This window comes from Vigna umbellata, chromosome 7 (genome assembly GCF_029865625.1).
Source record: "Vigna umbellata cultivar VRB3 chromosome 7, Vumbellata_1.0, whole genome shotgun sequence".
NCBI classification, from domain to species: Eukaryota; Viridiplantae; Streptophyta; class Magnoliopsida; order Fabales; family Fabaceae; genus Vigna; species Vigna umbellata.
The window spans coordinates 43,598,542-43,615,882 of NC_142171.1; the positions used below are offsets into that span (position 1 = coordinate 43,598,542).

Sequence of the window (17,341 nt, forward strand, 5' to 3'; positions counted from 1 at the left end):
TGTTCTCAATCAAGTAATTTGTGCATGTCAAGATTAAAGGAAAATCATACCTAAAGGGAAATCATACCTATTGCTTAACAAAAACTACTGTCACAAGCATTTATATAGAAGAAATAAGAACATGAATGCAAAAAATAAACAATCTACTCTCACTAGGGTTGGGCATAATTAACCTAATTATACTAAACTATAGATTATCTATATTATATCGTACTATAAAAACTAAATTGTTTTTATTAAAAACTGAATTATACTGTTTTATGGTTAAATTTAAAAAAAACTGAACTTTTGAATTAGTAGTTCGGTTAACTAGTTAACTGCTTCAAATAAATGAGCTTTACAAGGTGACCAAAACTGCTTCAAATAAATAAGCTTTACAACCACGCAAACATATCAAACGCAAACATAAGAAAAACACATTTTTATCATAACTCAAATAAATGAACTATTTGTTTTCTTATTAAATAAAAGTTATTGAAAAGTGTTTTTGAATAAACAAATATCCTAAATTAAATTTCTAAAATTACAATTTTAAGTGTTAGTTTAACAAAAAATACTTTAAGAATTTAAATTAATTTTCAAAACTTATTCTGAAATAATTTTAAGACAAAAAAGAAAAGACACATTTAATACTATTTACAAATTGGTATGAATTATTTTTTTCTAATAAAACATGTAACTTAATCATGAATTTATATTTGTATATCATACTTTTCATAATTATATATTATACTAATTTATTATTATTTTTCATTTAAGTATTTATTTTTACTGAAAATTATTATATTATTGCAATTTATAAATGAATAGATTTTGTTAAAGTTTTTCTGATCAATTCTTTTTATGTAACTTATGCAATTAAATTTTATTTAAGTTTTTAGTATTATAAAGCAAGCAAGATGGTTAACTGCCAGTTAACTGCGGATATAAAAGTTCAGTTTTTTAAATTGAACTGCAAAACAGTATAATTTAACTTTTAATAAAAATAGTTTAGTTTTTATAGTACATATACAGTTTAGTACAGACTAATTATGCCCAGCCCTAACTCTCACACAAAAAAATTACGTTATTTGTATTTTTATAACTAACATTTATTACGTTATTTGTATTTTTATAACTAACATTTTTTATGCTATGAAGTTATTTCAGCTAGTTTTTGGTTTGTATATGGTTTATTTTTCTTTTATTATGATCTTTTATATTTCAATACATTAATTTATTATTCTTAATCTCTTTTTACTTATTTCAAGATTACAAAGACAATTAATTATTACACTACTTTTTTTTATTTGTTGGGTTTCCTTACAATTTTTTATGCAGTTCAAATTGAAAAAAAAAATTATGTATACATTGTAATTAATACTTATTAGATGATGATACGTAAAAATTATACACAATAAAAATTACAAAAAAAAAATATCGTTGTAACAGTAGTTTAAATTGAGAAATAAAAAAAAATTGATTAATACTCATCATATCAACTTATTTAACTAAAATGATTTGTTAAAAAAATATTTACTACTTTTAAAAAATAAATAAAAGTACTAAAAAATTTAATAAAAAATTCATCATTTAAAAAAATGTAAAATTATAATAAAACTTACATATAATTTTTAGTGAAAAAAATACTGATAATTGGTATTACGAGGCATTTATTTCAATACCTGCTTATAAATGGGTCGGTACTATAGTATATGTATTATCCATAAAATGTTAAAATAAAAAATCAATTTATATTTCATTAAATTAATATAATTTTGATTAAAATTAATTTATATTTTATTAAGTTAAAATTAATTAAAATTAAATTTTAACTTATATTTAATGTAGTTCATATTAAATTTTATATTTTCTTCTGTAATTTTATTTTTAAAATTTATCAAATATATTTTTTAAATATTTACAGATATTTATGTGTATTCACAAATTTTAAAATATCCACGTATATTTTTAAACGGATATTCGATTAGTAATTAAACATGTAACTAGTGTATCTTTTTGTTATGGATAAAGTAACGAATAAACACTATCCATGTCCGACTCAACCCGATACATTGTCATCTTAATCATTTAACACTTACCAATTAGTTTTTTCTGCTAATTTTACAAAATTTTTATAATATAACAAATTAAAGTATCAGCTCAAAACATATAAGAACAATATAGTCCTTTTTTTCACATCGTACATCAATTTTACAATTCACTTAATAAATAGAATAATGTATATTAAAATTTTAAGTTAAAAAATATATAGTTAAAATATTGTTTTAAGTTATAGAATTAATATTTTATATTTAATGGGATTTAAATATTACCACCCAACTTATAGATTAAAAATTTATCAGAATTTGTAACATAATTTTACATGAAATTTAGAAATAATGAAAATAACATTTTTCGTAAAAAGAAAAAAAAAATACTTTGATAATCTGAATAATAAAAATACATACATGACACCTTTTATTCAATAACATAATAATATATGTTATAATTTTTAAACGAGATAAAAAATAATACAGATATAATTAAGATATTGTTATTGTAAATTATCAAATGTACTTTATCTTTTTATATCAAAATCATGAAAACAGCTGACTAGTTGTGAAAGTAACGTATTAAATGTATATGTAACTAAAATAAAAGCTACGAAAAAAAAGAGTCTAGTTAACAAAATAAAAACAAAACATTTAAGTAACTAATAAGGAAAATGGTAAAGTTATGCATTATAACTAGTTATTATAAGATATATAGTTTACTTATCTTTTGAGATACTGATTAGAATTTTTTTTTTGTATTGGAAATAATTAAAGCGGAATATTATAATTACTTAATATATATTAAGAAATTTCAGAAGATAGCATTTCAGTTTGTGTTGAAAATAATTTTTTATTAGTGATGTGAAACCCTTGTTAAAAAATATTTTATATGTTGTACTATAATTACATTTGATACACAGGTGATTGTCGACTATACCAAATTTAATGGATATCAACTATATAATTTGTTTATATAAAAAGCTTATACTCTTACATTGTTCTATCCTGAATATCTGTTATCAGATTGGAGGCCAAGAAACTGAGTTTCTTCCCAGTCTCACCAGCCATATTTCTGAGAGAAGAAATGTCTTCATAAGCCTACAAAACAGCACAATAATTTATTATTAAATTTCATATAATAATAAATTATTAATAAATTTAAAAGTGTGAATATAATTAAAATAGCAAAAATCATGATAATATCTAAGGTGGCCTTATATAAACATGAATAATAAAATTTATAAATCCAGAAACATACACGGAAAGATAGTCTGTTAAGGAGGTCATTAGCATCAACATCAACATTGGAAGAGTTACCAAAAAGATCGGCACTAGAAATGGAAGTTGAATCCTGAAAATACAAGAGAACCATCACTCAAACACCAAAATTTAGACTTCGGAGATTTTTATTTCTAATTATAACAATAAAAAGTAAGAAAATTTTGCCAAGATTGTTCATATTTAGCTTGTGTTAAATTATTTATCATAATAATGGTTTTCAATTGCTACGAACTTATGATTACAATGTCTATAAACATGCCATGAAAATAACACAAGTGTGTAAGTAACATTAGCTATTTTTTAAGGCTAATTTAAGCTTTAGAATAAATTTTTATAAATAACTTTTATTTGAAAAAAAAAATGTTAGTATGCATTATGGCATGGTGAAAGAAATGAAAAAAAAAATTATCTAACTTTGTTCCATTCATCCATGATTTATCTAAATACATTTTAAAACAATGAAACTTGAACCAAATTTACACAGAACTGATATCAATTTTTATCTAAAACTTAAAAAAAAATTATTTTGTAAGTTTTTTTTTTCATTTTTATTCAATATAAACATAAACTCACATTTTAATTTTCTAACAAATTGTATAATTTCAAACCATGTTTCAAACATTTATTAATAAGGACACTTACTGAAAATTTTGAGAGGATAACTTTTGAATCATTTGCATCTTTGTTTGGATCTCCAAAAAATTGAGAGGAAGAAATTGATTTAGCATTTGAGAATTTCTTTCTTGCTTCGTTGGACTCCTGAATCTAGTAAGGGTGGTGATCCAAGACAAAAAATAAGAACCGAATTAAAATGAAAATAACCCCAAAACATATACAAATATTATATATAGATGATTAATCATGGTTGGTTGAGGTCAAATGAGATAGTTATACAAAACTTATGTTTGGTGTCTAATGGTTATGTCGTGGGATCATGTATTATAAACACAATGTATCCTTAAACATAAAGTAGTTTAGTTACTAAAATTCAATATGTTTTTTTTGTCCTAAATTGAATGAAATTAAGAGTCCACAAAAATTACTAAATGTCTGAGAGTAGAAGTATAGTGTGTTTTAAGGACATTAAAGAGTGTAATTTCCTTCAACGTCATAGGTTAATGTTAATGTTTGATGTCCAAACAAAATTATAGATTCCAAAGATAAAATATTATGCTTTTAATAGGTTTTTGTTCATATAATATGGTCATTTTTTGTTATTTTTTAACTTTTGGTTAGTATACATTTTATTTCGTAAGTCTTTCTCCATTTTATTAAAGCATATTTTTTTTTTGTTTTTGTCCCTATAAAAAGTAGATTAATTGTTTCTTGTCCATCTAAAATACTTTTAAAGGGATTAACTCAACATAATAAAATATTTATAAGACTAAAACAAGTAAATATATCTTTTTTACTATGATTAAAACAAAACAAAAAACACTAAAATAGGAAAAAAAATGTTAAAAGACATTTAAAAAAATGGGGATGATGTTGTTTTCCAATCTTACCAAAAGTTTTACCTAGAAATATACAATGTATGGACATCATGAAAAAAAAAAAGTACCATGTGATCAAACAAAGAACACCAACAATATTTATGGTAATGCATGGAAGTTTTGTAATAAAAGAAAGTTTTAGTATAATAGATAAAACGAAATATTCTTTCTAGCTAAAAGTTAAGTTTTCTAAGGATAGCTTACTGTGTCTTTTGATGAATTTGACCCAAATTCCTTTGGAGAACCACTATCCATTAAGAAGTCTACAAAGACGCTTGATGACTCTGGTAAGGATACATGCCTTACTAAGCGACCCTTGCCTTTAGAATTCAAATCAACCGATTGGTCATTTTCTATATACTCAAATCGTGATGTAGATGATGACCCTGAAAGTGTATGCTTCTTTGCTGCGGTTGCTGGTACTTCTGGTTTTTGCTCGTACAGATTCTCACATGACTGCATATCATACATAGGCATTTTCAAATTTTGTGAGACCTGATATCATAATTAACCAACAAACACAACACATTTCTTCAAATATGAATGCAAATAAAAGTATATATACCTTTCTAGTAAGCTTTCTAGCACCAAGTCCGACAGTTTTTTTTGTTTTTTTAGCAGATATAGGTTTTCTGACAGTATTAGAAACTGTTGTGTGTGAATAAGCACTTTCGTTTGGGGATTCATTAGTCTTTACTTGAGGAAGTTCTTCAACAACTTGTTCAAACTGAGAAGCAGTAGGCGATGATGGTGAATCTACCTCCTTATCTGTCATACTTTTAGCTACTTCCTTAGAAAGAATTTGTCTATATAACTCCGCAGCTCTTGATGTATATTTGGCCTCTACTTTACCACCATCAGTCCAACCATGCTGCTTAAAGAAATTTCGTGCACGGTTGTTTCCTCCCAAGCTCATCGTTTTCAATTGCTCTGGACTCCACATGTCTAAGTTTGTTGATCTACAAAACAAACATATAATAATCAATGTTCTCATTTTGCAAATCCTAATCCTATATATCTTCCACAAATCATACTCATTCAACAATGCAATAATAAAAACCAAATCGAAACATGCAAATGTTCATAAACCTCGACAAACACCATGTTATTAATACCCTTTTTAACGTTGTATGTCTGTTAGCTGCAAAAATGACAATATCCATGTGCATTATTTGTTGTGTTTGATGAATTCTGAAGGTAGGGAAAATATTAAAGCGAGAAGATTTAGTCCTAACACGGAGAGCGGAAATATTAATGATTATAACTTGCCTGACAAAACTGACATGGACACCGAGACTACGATGTGCAGCGGAACAATCGATGCAGAGGAAGATCCCATAGGTGACGGAGGCCCAAGTTGGATTTTTTGCATTACAATCGAAACACATCTAAAAGAAAATGCAGAGAAGGATGTGAAGTAGAAGGAGACATAATTAATAAGAAATTATATGGATAATGATGAACCTTGTTTTCAGACTTTGCCTTGAGTTTCCGAAACACATTGTTCTTGTCATAGGAAGCATCTGAGGCCATGGAGACGTAAAAGAGAAATGAAGAAAATTGAAACGCAAATGGGTATTTAGATAACTAGTTTATTTATGGAATGAATTAATTGGGGGTTTTGCTGAAAGCACCTCGCCATTCCTCCTTCCACCAAAAATAACCAATCATCTTTTATGTTGCTCTATTTCTTTATAATTTTTCATTTCAATGTCTATTAAATTACTTTTTTCAATTAAGTTAACTTTAAAATACTTCTTTTTCTTTCTACCATTCATCTTCTACTTTATTAAATATGATTTTATTTAAAAATATTAAATTAAAAGAAAATAAATGCTAAAAATGAAATATAACAAGTTATTTTTGAATGATTTTAGTATCTTCTTACATTCACTTAATATGTTAGTGTCATATTCCTTCAGCAAAAGGATAGTGAGGCTTTTGCACCAAAGTAGGCAAATATGCCTTCTTTATTACCAAAATAGGCAAAATTTGATCGAAAGTGAAGTTGTGGGAGGCCAAAACGACTTCAAAAGAAGAAGTCGTGCCCCCCCTGCACAACTTCACACTGTACAACAGTGTGAAGTCGTGCACCCCAAAAACGACTTCTGGGTCCTGTAATCGATTACATTGATTTGGTAATCGATTACAGAGTGTTGAAATGGTGACCAGGCAGAAAACGTACGGGTAATCGATTACGACATTTCGGTAATCGATTACCAGCTTGATTGTGTAGCAAGAAGCACTCTGCGCTCTGAGCGAGCAGTGGACGCTCGTCAAGCGAGCAGAAGAGGACGCTCGTCCAGTAAAGACGCGCAGTGGACGCTCGTCTTGCAAGCAGAAGTGGACGCTCGTCCAGCGAAGACGCACGAGAGGACGCTCGTCCAGCGAGAAGAGAACGCTCGCCCTGTGGACGCAAGACAGGACGCTCGTCCAGCTAAAAGAGGGACGCCGGGCGCCAGTTTTTGCGAGAAGCTCGCGTTCGGGCGTCGTGTAGGGTGGTCACGATTTCAACACTCTGTAATCGATTACCGTTACGTTGTAATCGATTACCGTCGTCAGAAGTCGTTTTTGGGGTGCACGACTTCAACACTGTTTATATCAACAGTGTGAAGTCGTGCAGGGGGCACGACTTCTTCAATTGAAGTCGTTTGGGCCCCCACGACTTCCCCATTTTCGTAATATGGTTTGAATTTGCCAATTTTGGTAATATTAGAGGCATATTTGCCTACTTTGGTGCAAAAGCCGGATAGTGACATTAAAAAAAATAGAAATTAAAAGAAAAAAAATTAAAGGTGCAAGGAGAAGTGTCCACAAACAAACACAACTTACCCAAACTCAAAAACTCTTATAGTTATTGACAAAAAAAAAAAAAAACAAAGCACGTGAGTACCAGGCTTATAAGTCTGTTTTTTTCTAATCTTTGACAGGAAAAAAAAGTATTACGAGCGTCCTCTAGCTTCTTGGGCTAATCGTAATCGCCTTAAAGTGAAATATTAAAATATTAGGGTTGTTTTGATATTAGTTAACATGTCTGGTCCTGACTTAAGCTAGAAAAGACATGTTTTGCGCTTACATTGCGTGTTAGATGTCACCCACCGTAGTGATATTGCCCTTGTATTAATTAAATGCAATTCAAAAATAATGTCATTCTACTTTTATAGCATATTTTTGGTGATACATCTGAATCCACGTATTCACACTTTATGCTGCAAATCTTTCCACCTAACATTTCATCTCATAGCTTCTATATAAACTTCTTCTTTTCAATTACATATTCACCAAAGTTCAGATTTTAAACAAGAAAACAAGAAAAACAATTGGATATATACATTTAGTATCTGTAGTGATGATTTTTATTTGTCTAATGACTTTGTTGAAGTTATATATTCTCCTATTTGAAATGGTGATGATGGATAATAATTGTGTGAAAGGTGCCTTTGGGTGCACAAATTATCAACAATAAATTATTATTATTGTCAATATGTTTATGGAAATTACAAGTAGAAAGAACAACGTCAACAAATTTATTAGTGTGTGTCAGGGGTTTGCATTGAAGAAGAAGCAATGATATCATAGTATTTAGAAAACATGACTTTGATGTTGCATTGCTTCCAAATAAATATGAAAATGTTGATGTCAAAATTTGACTATGTTTTAAAATTACTCTTTTTTAATTAGTAAGACTTTTCTTAAAAGAAATACATATTATTTTGAGTAAATATTCACCAAAATTTTATGTTAAATAATATGAATAAATAAAAAATTAATATAAAGATAAAAGTTGATTTAAATATTAGTATCAGTAAATCTCTTTAAAAGGTATATAATGTTAAGATAATCTATCTTGAGAAAAATTACATATTTATTATTAATATATGATAACATCTCTTTTGTTAAGTATTAAGAAGATATCACTTTATCAAAGGTATGTGGTATACTTTTATTTATTCTTTTAATTGAAAGTGTAATTCCAATACAGTAGTTTATTTTTATTTTTTCTTTCTATCAGGCGATTCCATTAAAAAGCCACCGCAAATTTCTAGCCATTTCCTCTTAAAGTAATGCGAATTATTGAAATATTCTTGAGGTAGAGAAAGAAAAGAAAATTAGTAATATTAAGCTTGAAGCTGCAATGCCATCTATCAAGGCTAGTGATTCTCTTCAAGCGAGAAAGTTGAAACACGATTTAATCAGAAAGAAAATCTTCACTTAGATTTGAAGCTGAGAAACATTAATATTAAAAATTAGGAGGGTTAATTTAAGCAGAGGGATAATTAAGAGTATTAATGAAGGAAGTTGGAGAAGTTGATGGTTTGAGTAGCGACAGAATTAAATGCGTGAAGAACGTGGGGGATCCTCGTCTCTAACTACACACCACACATCGCCATTATCGACTCATGTTGACTCACCTCCTCAAACATCCCTTTCACATATTATCACTCTTTTTTCTTCAATAACCACCATTTCCCAAACTCTTTTTAGTGTCAAATCTCACTAATCACATATTTTAGCCCCTTTTCTTTCCTTACACCATAGGCTTATTAAAACAATGTTTTCTTTAAACAAATATAATCTAAATAGAAAAGAAGGAAATATTTTATTTTAAAGTTTAAAGAAAAATAATAATTTGTGTGCTTGATAGACCGTCCGGTCAACACATCCCTTACTCTCATAAGACCGGATGGTCTATTCTCATAAGAATCAGTACTTTCTAAATACTTTCTAATAATTTTGGAGACCATGGTTCACCAATAGACCATCGTCTCTATAAGTAATTCTTCAGTAACGTACATATTAAAATCATCAACATAAACTCAATATGATTAACAAAATAAAACATACTTATGAGCTGTTTAACCCACCGCTCTATTAAGATTTTAAAGAAGTAAAGAAAAAAATAGATTTTACAAGAACAATCCTAGATAGAATAGAAAATAACAAGTGAAAGAATAATCTTTTACCCCATTTTCCGAAACAATTTGTTAAACTATATACGAAGAAAAATAAAGAGAAAACACTTATAAGGATGCATTAATCCTTCTATCTGGTTGAACATAACAATTGAACAAGTTTATTAAAGAAACTTGTAATCTGTGTTTATATTGGTTTTTTCTTTATATTTTTTTTAAGATAATAATAAAGCTTTTATATAACACTGGCTATTAGACTGATTTTAAAATCGAAATGGTCATTAAATTAATTAATATATTAGTTAAAAATCTAATGATTGTATTCATACTAGTAACAATAATAATTAAATAAGACATAAACAATATGAAAGAAATATAATTTTGTTGAGGGGTATAAAATTTTGAGTATATTCAGAAGTTTAAATAAAATATATAATGATATTTATATCTAAATTTGTTACCATTGATAAGTACAAATTTTTGAACAAAATAAAAAAATATAATGAGAAAAATATTTTAGTTTTTTTAATTAAAAAATGCTGCAATTGTTTTAGTCAGAATTTATAACTCGTATGGATCGGTTCCTTCAAGAAAGCTTTGTAGTTTATTAATGCTACTATTGCTTGACCACTCTAAATCAATAGAAGGGGTAATTAAATTTGAGCCGTAAGATTTACAAAATTTTATTTCTAGCATTTTTCTTGTTATAATTACTTGTGAAAAATAGAAGAAATCGAGTCAAATTTTAGTATACCTTAGTTCGACATGTTTTAGATAAACAAGGCATGAATCTCGTCAATGTCTTGTTATAGTAATTTTTTTAAAGATTTTGGCTGGATTAAATGAAAGCCTATTTAAAAAATATTTTATTATAAGAATTTGAATGAAAGCCTATTTAAAGTTTATCGTATTATCAGCTTAAATAGGATGATTAAGAATTGCAAGTTTTTTATATTATTATGTAATATATGTATCATTATAAATTAATTATTTATAAAAAAATATTATAAAGCTTTTAAATGAAGTATAATATTTATAATTTCATAATTATTAGTATTTTACACGGATCAAAACATGCTTAATAAAAAAAATATGATTTTGAAATACTATAAAAATTTTATTCAAACAAAAAGATATTATTTATATTTTTACTCAAAAAGTCACGTGCTCTAAGCCATGCCACCGTTCCCTTCGCCCGTGCACTTTCTCAAAATGTCGTACTCGGTTCGAACTCGACATAGATCTGTTATAAAAGTGCCATATTGTATCTTTTACTTCTAACAATAATTAATCAATTCATTTTTTTTTTCAAGTGTAACATTTTTTGCGTGTTTATTATTTCTAAAGTTGAAGAAGAGGTAATATGATGTAAAAAAAACATGGCAAAACTATGTTACAGTGACGAGAAAAATGATTAAATTTGTGTGTGTGTGTTTTTTTTATATGAAAAAACAAACGTAGTGTATATTTTGTGACCCACTAAGTCTTACGCGGGGTCGCATTTCTGAACACATTGTAGGGAATCATTAGCAGCGTTCACGTGTTGACCCAAAATTTGTTGTTGCTTTCTCTCTTCAACCTTGCTACATCAACCTCTTCCCCATATGTTCCTACTAACTCAAACGTGGGAGACATGTAATATCATCACTCACTCACCGTGCTATTTCTAATCCACACCGTCCACTCGTACCTTTCTATTCATTGTTTTTGTCTTAGTTTATATATATATAAAAAGTTAACTGTATAAAATTAATTAGAAAAATGGAATTTATATATATTTATATATTACAAAATCGTGTTATTTATAATCAAGATAAGATTTTGAATTTGATATTAAATAACGTAATAGATTAAATAAATAACAAATATTTCTAATAATAAATTAGATAAATTTCAATTTATGATTCTGATATAATGCTGAAAAACAATTCAAATTCTAATTCCGGACCATATATTATATTTTAACTGAGAGATATATGTTTCTGAAAATTTCAAAAGTATCATCTTATCATGTTATGTTTTAGTTTCTCAAAAATCGAATCAATTTATATAATTATGAAATCGTTTTATTTGAAGTTATTACCACATTTCCATGAAATCCAACCTTAAAACTGGAATCATGTTATGTTATGATAGCAACAAACATAACTAAGTAAGTTTCAGGACTCAAACATCAAACTTGGAAAGTTGGAACTAGAAAACAGACCTCCAGACACTCTTGTAAAGAAAATGACGATCCAGAAGTGGAATTTAGCTTAATTGGTGCGACATATCTTCTTTGAAGAACTCGAGATTATTTAGAAAAATAAAAGAAATATAGAAACGATAAATTTTAATAGTTTTATATATTGGTATTAATTACACGAAATGGGGTCACAGCTACAGAGAAAGACAGTCTTTTTAACCTTTGGTTTCTTAGGTGCTACCGATGATCTACAGACTCTGTGAAGAATGAAAGAAGGATAGTGCAGTGCATGGGTGATAAAGGGGTCTTAGAGAAGAATTGATTAAAAGAAGATAGCTTAGTGTAAGATTATGTTAACGATAAGATGGATTAAGATATGAAATAAGTGGTGTGAAGAATGAGGATTCGTGGAAAGGGAGGAATATGATTATTTAAAAACGATATATGATGATGGATGGGGAAGCGTGAAGTGACGGGGCAGCGTAATGAAAAGAAGAAAGAGAAAGTGTACGGAGACGTCTACATTCATTGGGCACAGCACCGCCAAGTTGGAATGCTTTGACTTTTGGCAGCGGAATGGAACACACGCGGCGGCTGAAAACAACATCTTAATATATAATAAGAGAAATTAACAAGATGTTCCGCGTGCAGATCAGAATAGAGGGCAGGGGAGGGGCTGAAAATATGAAACACGTGAGTTTTTTTTTTTTTTTTTTTTTTTTTTAGCGTGTGTGATTAAAAGGGAGAAATGATTGGCCTCTTTAAGTCAGTGTGAGACTGTGTCTGACACTGTGCGTCACGCTTATGCCATTTTCAGTCTTCATCCTCTTCACCCTTTTATGGATACTCCTTCGTACCCCATCCTATTCCTTACTCTCTCTTTTTTACCATAATAATACACACAAAATCAAATACTCCTCCCTCTCATCATCACAAAATTATTATTCTTTTCATAAATAAATTTACATTATTTTAAATATAAATTACAAATCATTTTTCTATAAATTAACCTAAATTAATCATAGCTTGTCAAAAAAACCCTCTGTTATTTTTTCATAAAAATACTTAAGAAAATATTTGGATTTTATTTAAAAGAATATAAACTTATATTGTGTAATAATACAACTTTAATTTTTAGATCGTATACAAATTAATTAGTATTATGCTTTTGAACTTCTCTCCCATTTTTTTTATCCGGATCTTCGAGTTTGGATACACGTGGAGGACATACTCCTTCCACGTCGGATCAATCTGGCAGACATACATTTGAGAAAGTAAAAAAGTTTTGGAATTAAAAAATAAAAAAAATTATTTAATTATTGAACTACAGCTAAAAGAATTATAAAATAGTTTAAAATATACAAATTCATTTAAAAAATATAAATTAAATTTTAAATAAATTTTAAATTAAAATAAAAATCATTACAAATCTTAAAAAGTGTATTTCAAAATAAAAAAATTAAAATATTTTCAGAAAATAACAAAAATATTTAATTTAATTATTTATTTCATCATAATATAAAACATATATTAATATTTTTTTGATAATTAATAAAAAATTATAAAGCTAGTGATATATATAATTATGGTGGCATAAAATAATTTTCTTAAGATTATGCATAAATAGTTATGTTTAAAATATAACCAATTATATAAATTTCTTTATCGTAAAAAAAGTTTAATTTAAAAAATTATCTTTTTTAATATATTTTAACATTTTTAATTTGTTTAGCCATATTCGGTGGCTTTGTTTGTTTTGATTTAAACTAAAATAAATGAGTGTATCAAGTGATATTAATTTTTTTACATAAATGAATATTTTGAAAAAAATCATCTACTTATTTACGCAAGTCCTTTAATATATATATATATATATATATATATATATATATATATATATATATATATATATTAGATATTCAAATAAATATGTTTTTTTTAATACAACAGTTAACTACAATACTTTTACGACCCAAATTTTTTTTCTTTTTGAAGTCTTTTTTCATCAAATATTTTTCTGCTCCTAATATTCATTTTTCACTCAATCATGTGAGGATAAGAAAGATTTTTTGTGTTTGTGAGAGAGAAACTATGGGAAATGACTATTCTGATTTATTGCTAGATTACGACCCCACCTTTTATTTCTCTCATGGCCAACCTTCCACTGTTGGAACTAGATAAAATAATTGTGTTTTTGGAGAATATTCATTCATATATTATTTATAAATATTTCATAAGTGTTTTTTTAATTTTAGAAAAGGTTTATTAAAACAATTCATTATATAATAATTTCATACCCAACACATAAAATTGAATTAAAGTAAAATAATTGTTAAATTGGATGCTGTAATTATATTCCAAAGAGATGATACCAAAGTAGAGCATACCATGAAGATAGAATTCTAAAAGCAGACCCCATGTCTCCATCATTAAACAGGAAACTAAATTCATGCCAAACCCTACAAACAAAATATGTAAAACCTAGCCTAACCCAAACCTACAGGTAACTTTCAAATGTTGGTATAAGTAGAACATTATCAGTTCATATACACAAAAACACTCAGCCTCTGAACAAACAACTAGTTTATTTATTTTTCTCCTTTTTATTTCAATTTCTTATAATGTTTTTCTTTTCACTCTTTTGTTTATTTTTCTCTTTTCAAACGGTTTTCTTTCTTGTTCTATATATATTTTTTTCATTTCTCATTTTTTTTCTAATATGATTTTCTTTACTTATTCAATCTCTTTCGTCTCTTTTTAATTTCATGAAAATTATGAAAGATTTTAGTACGCCACATTCTATTTATCTTTCAAAATTTGTAAAAGAAGATTTCATTTCAAGTATTTATTTTTCTGAACTTATTCATTAAAAATATCTTACTATGGCCATTTTTATGTCCCATAAAAGAGATGATATAATCTTTCAGTAACTAAAAACATAAGAAATTTTTTTTAAAACAAAAACAAAAACTCATCATGAAATTAGTTCATTTCCATTTGATTCAATGATTAAGAGGAGCTAAGGTAGAGGTGCTCTCACGTGAGAACTAAACAAATGTTCTATTATATACGGATCGAATAAAAACACAAATTGTTGAAAATGCAAGTGTGAATCTAAGTCTCATATTGGATATAATTTTTAAATTAAAATACTATATAAAGGTGAAATATTCATTAACCCATTACCTTAAAGTTTTAAGTAGAAAGTGATGTCAATCCCTTATATATGTGGTTAAACTCATATCTCATTATTGTTTGTATCTTTCCATTGAACATTTTCCTTGATAGACCCAACACAACCAATTTTATACCAAACATTGAGTTTTTAATTTGAAATAATAAATAATGCTAAAACGAGGATATAAGAATTCAACATTATAGGAAATGGGGATATAATAACTTACATAAGTCATATTTATACTCATAAATTATTTTTTATTCAAAGTTTGAATTATTTTACTCTCACCCTATTAGATATGTTAAAATATATTATAACTCGTGAGTAACCCATTTCACCTTGAATTTAAATTGAGTTGGTTGAAAAAATGTAGTCCTTTTTAAATATGAGTCAAATTGAACTTAACTTACTTAACAAACAAGTTAAATAGGTCTGAGCGAGATTGAAGGTGGGTTGACCTACAACCTACCAATAACAATACTTTATTAGTTTTTTTTTACCATTTTTCACATTTTTTTATTATAATCACTTATTACTTCTAATTATAATTTAGGGTTTCAGGTTTAGGTTTACAATTTTTTTAATACTAGAATGTTGTTCAATAATGTTTTAATACTTCGAACGTTTAATTTATTTGTTTGCTAAATTATGTAGTTTGACACTTTATTTTTCAACTACTATCTTTGTAAAAATATTTAGTAAAATATGTTACACTTTAATTGTATTGTTATCAAATAATGACTCAAGTCAATACACTTTTATTATACTATAATACATATATAAAATACTTTAGAAAAACAAAACATCCTTAAGGCTATGTTTCTTTTAGTGTATTTGCTATCTCTAAGAGGGGATTAAAATCTACTTACCCACCAATTTATGATAGATTGAATCAGGTTACAAAATTTTTGGTTCACCAAAAAGAGAGTCAAGTTGAGTTTACTTTTTTTTTCGCTGAACCCATAATGAGCAAACCCGTGCGAGTCATACATACTCACTTTGACACCCTTACATTTCATAGTCACAATATTTTTAATTTTGACTATAAGTTCTTGTTTGTCACTATTTGTATGATATTATTATATTGAACAACAAAACACTTTTAACATCGAACTGTTTATTAGTTTACTAAATCACACCTTAAGATATGAGTCTTGAATTCATTAGTTATATCTAAAGATCGATTCCAAATAAGCATGTTGTGTTGGAAATTCTAATCTAATGTCTTTAATCCAATCTAGAACGAGGCAACATACACATTATTCTCTCCAATGAGATCTTCTTATTCATCCCTTTTGTCACCCTATTATTTTGTGAAGCATAATAAACAATATAATGTCCAACAATACCTTAATCTTTGTAGAAGTTGCCAAATATCTTAAAACATAATTCTAACTCATTATCCATTATCGTACTCTATACCTTTTGTTAAGTCTAATTAAGCATAAAAGTATATACTAATGAAAATGAGAAAAACATTAAATATTTCTTCATCTTAAAAATTCAAGTTAGTTTTAAACAACAGAAAGAAAGTATTTACATTCTTTAACAAAGTACCTCTTAAAAGGACATTAATAATTAGAATAGCTTAAGAATGATTGTCTATATTGCTTTCCAAATATGCATTACTCACATAATTGAAAAGCCTTACTATGATAGCTACTTAATCACCCATGCTCACACAAAACTTTCATCCGACTCCCACTCATGTGACTTAGATGCAAATGCTACAAAGCCTTATAAAATGCATACGAAGAAACAAATGGCAGAGTCTATCCTATTGAAACCTTCCAATATATACAAGTTACCCACCTTGTTTTATTGTATTACTACAACATTTATCTTTTTCGTTACAAAAATCACCCGACTTTTAACATTACACGTGAAACCTTTTCCATTATTCAATGTATCATTTGAAACGAGATTGTTCTTTAGTTTTTAAATCAAACAAAGTCTAACAATAAGCTAAAAATATCAATATAAATTAAATAGACATATATCATTCAAACTCTCAACTAAGTTAAATAAACTAATACATTAATATATAAAAATATACACATATATGTATGTACGTGTACGTATGCACTTGTGCTATAAAAGATAAACAAATTCTATCAAATGTTAAACAAATTTAATAGATAAGTAAGAAGTAAAATATAAATGAATCATTCCAAGATTTATGTATGTTTTATTGCTTTAAATAACATGTAAAAAAACAGTAAAAGATAATTAGTATCATGAGAGTCATCTACAAT

General features: G+C 27.1%; 1 protein-coding gene across 1 annotated transcript; it reads right to left on the reverse strand.

Annotated features, from left to right (window-relative positions):
- Positions 1-3,026: 3,026 nt before the first annotated feature.
- Positions 3,027-6,343, reverse strand: LOC124830101 (putative ADP-ribosylation factor GTPase-activating protein AGD8). Its single transcript, XM_047303735.1, has 7 exons — positions 6,275-6,343; positions 6,080-6,198; positions 5,376-5,769; positions 5,015-5,266; positions 3,960-4,082; positions 3,295-3,387; positions 3,027-3,134 (listed from the first exon to the last, which is right to left on the reverse strand). Exons 1-7 carry the CDS (start codon positions 6,341-6,343, stop codon positions 3,027-3,029), a joined length of 1,158 nt encoding a protein of 385 aa, XP_047159691.1.
- Positions 6,344-17,341: the final 10,998 nt, after the last annotated feature.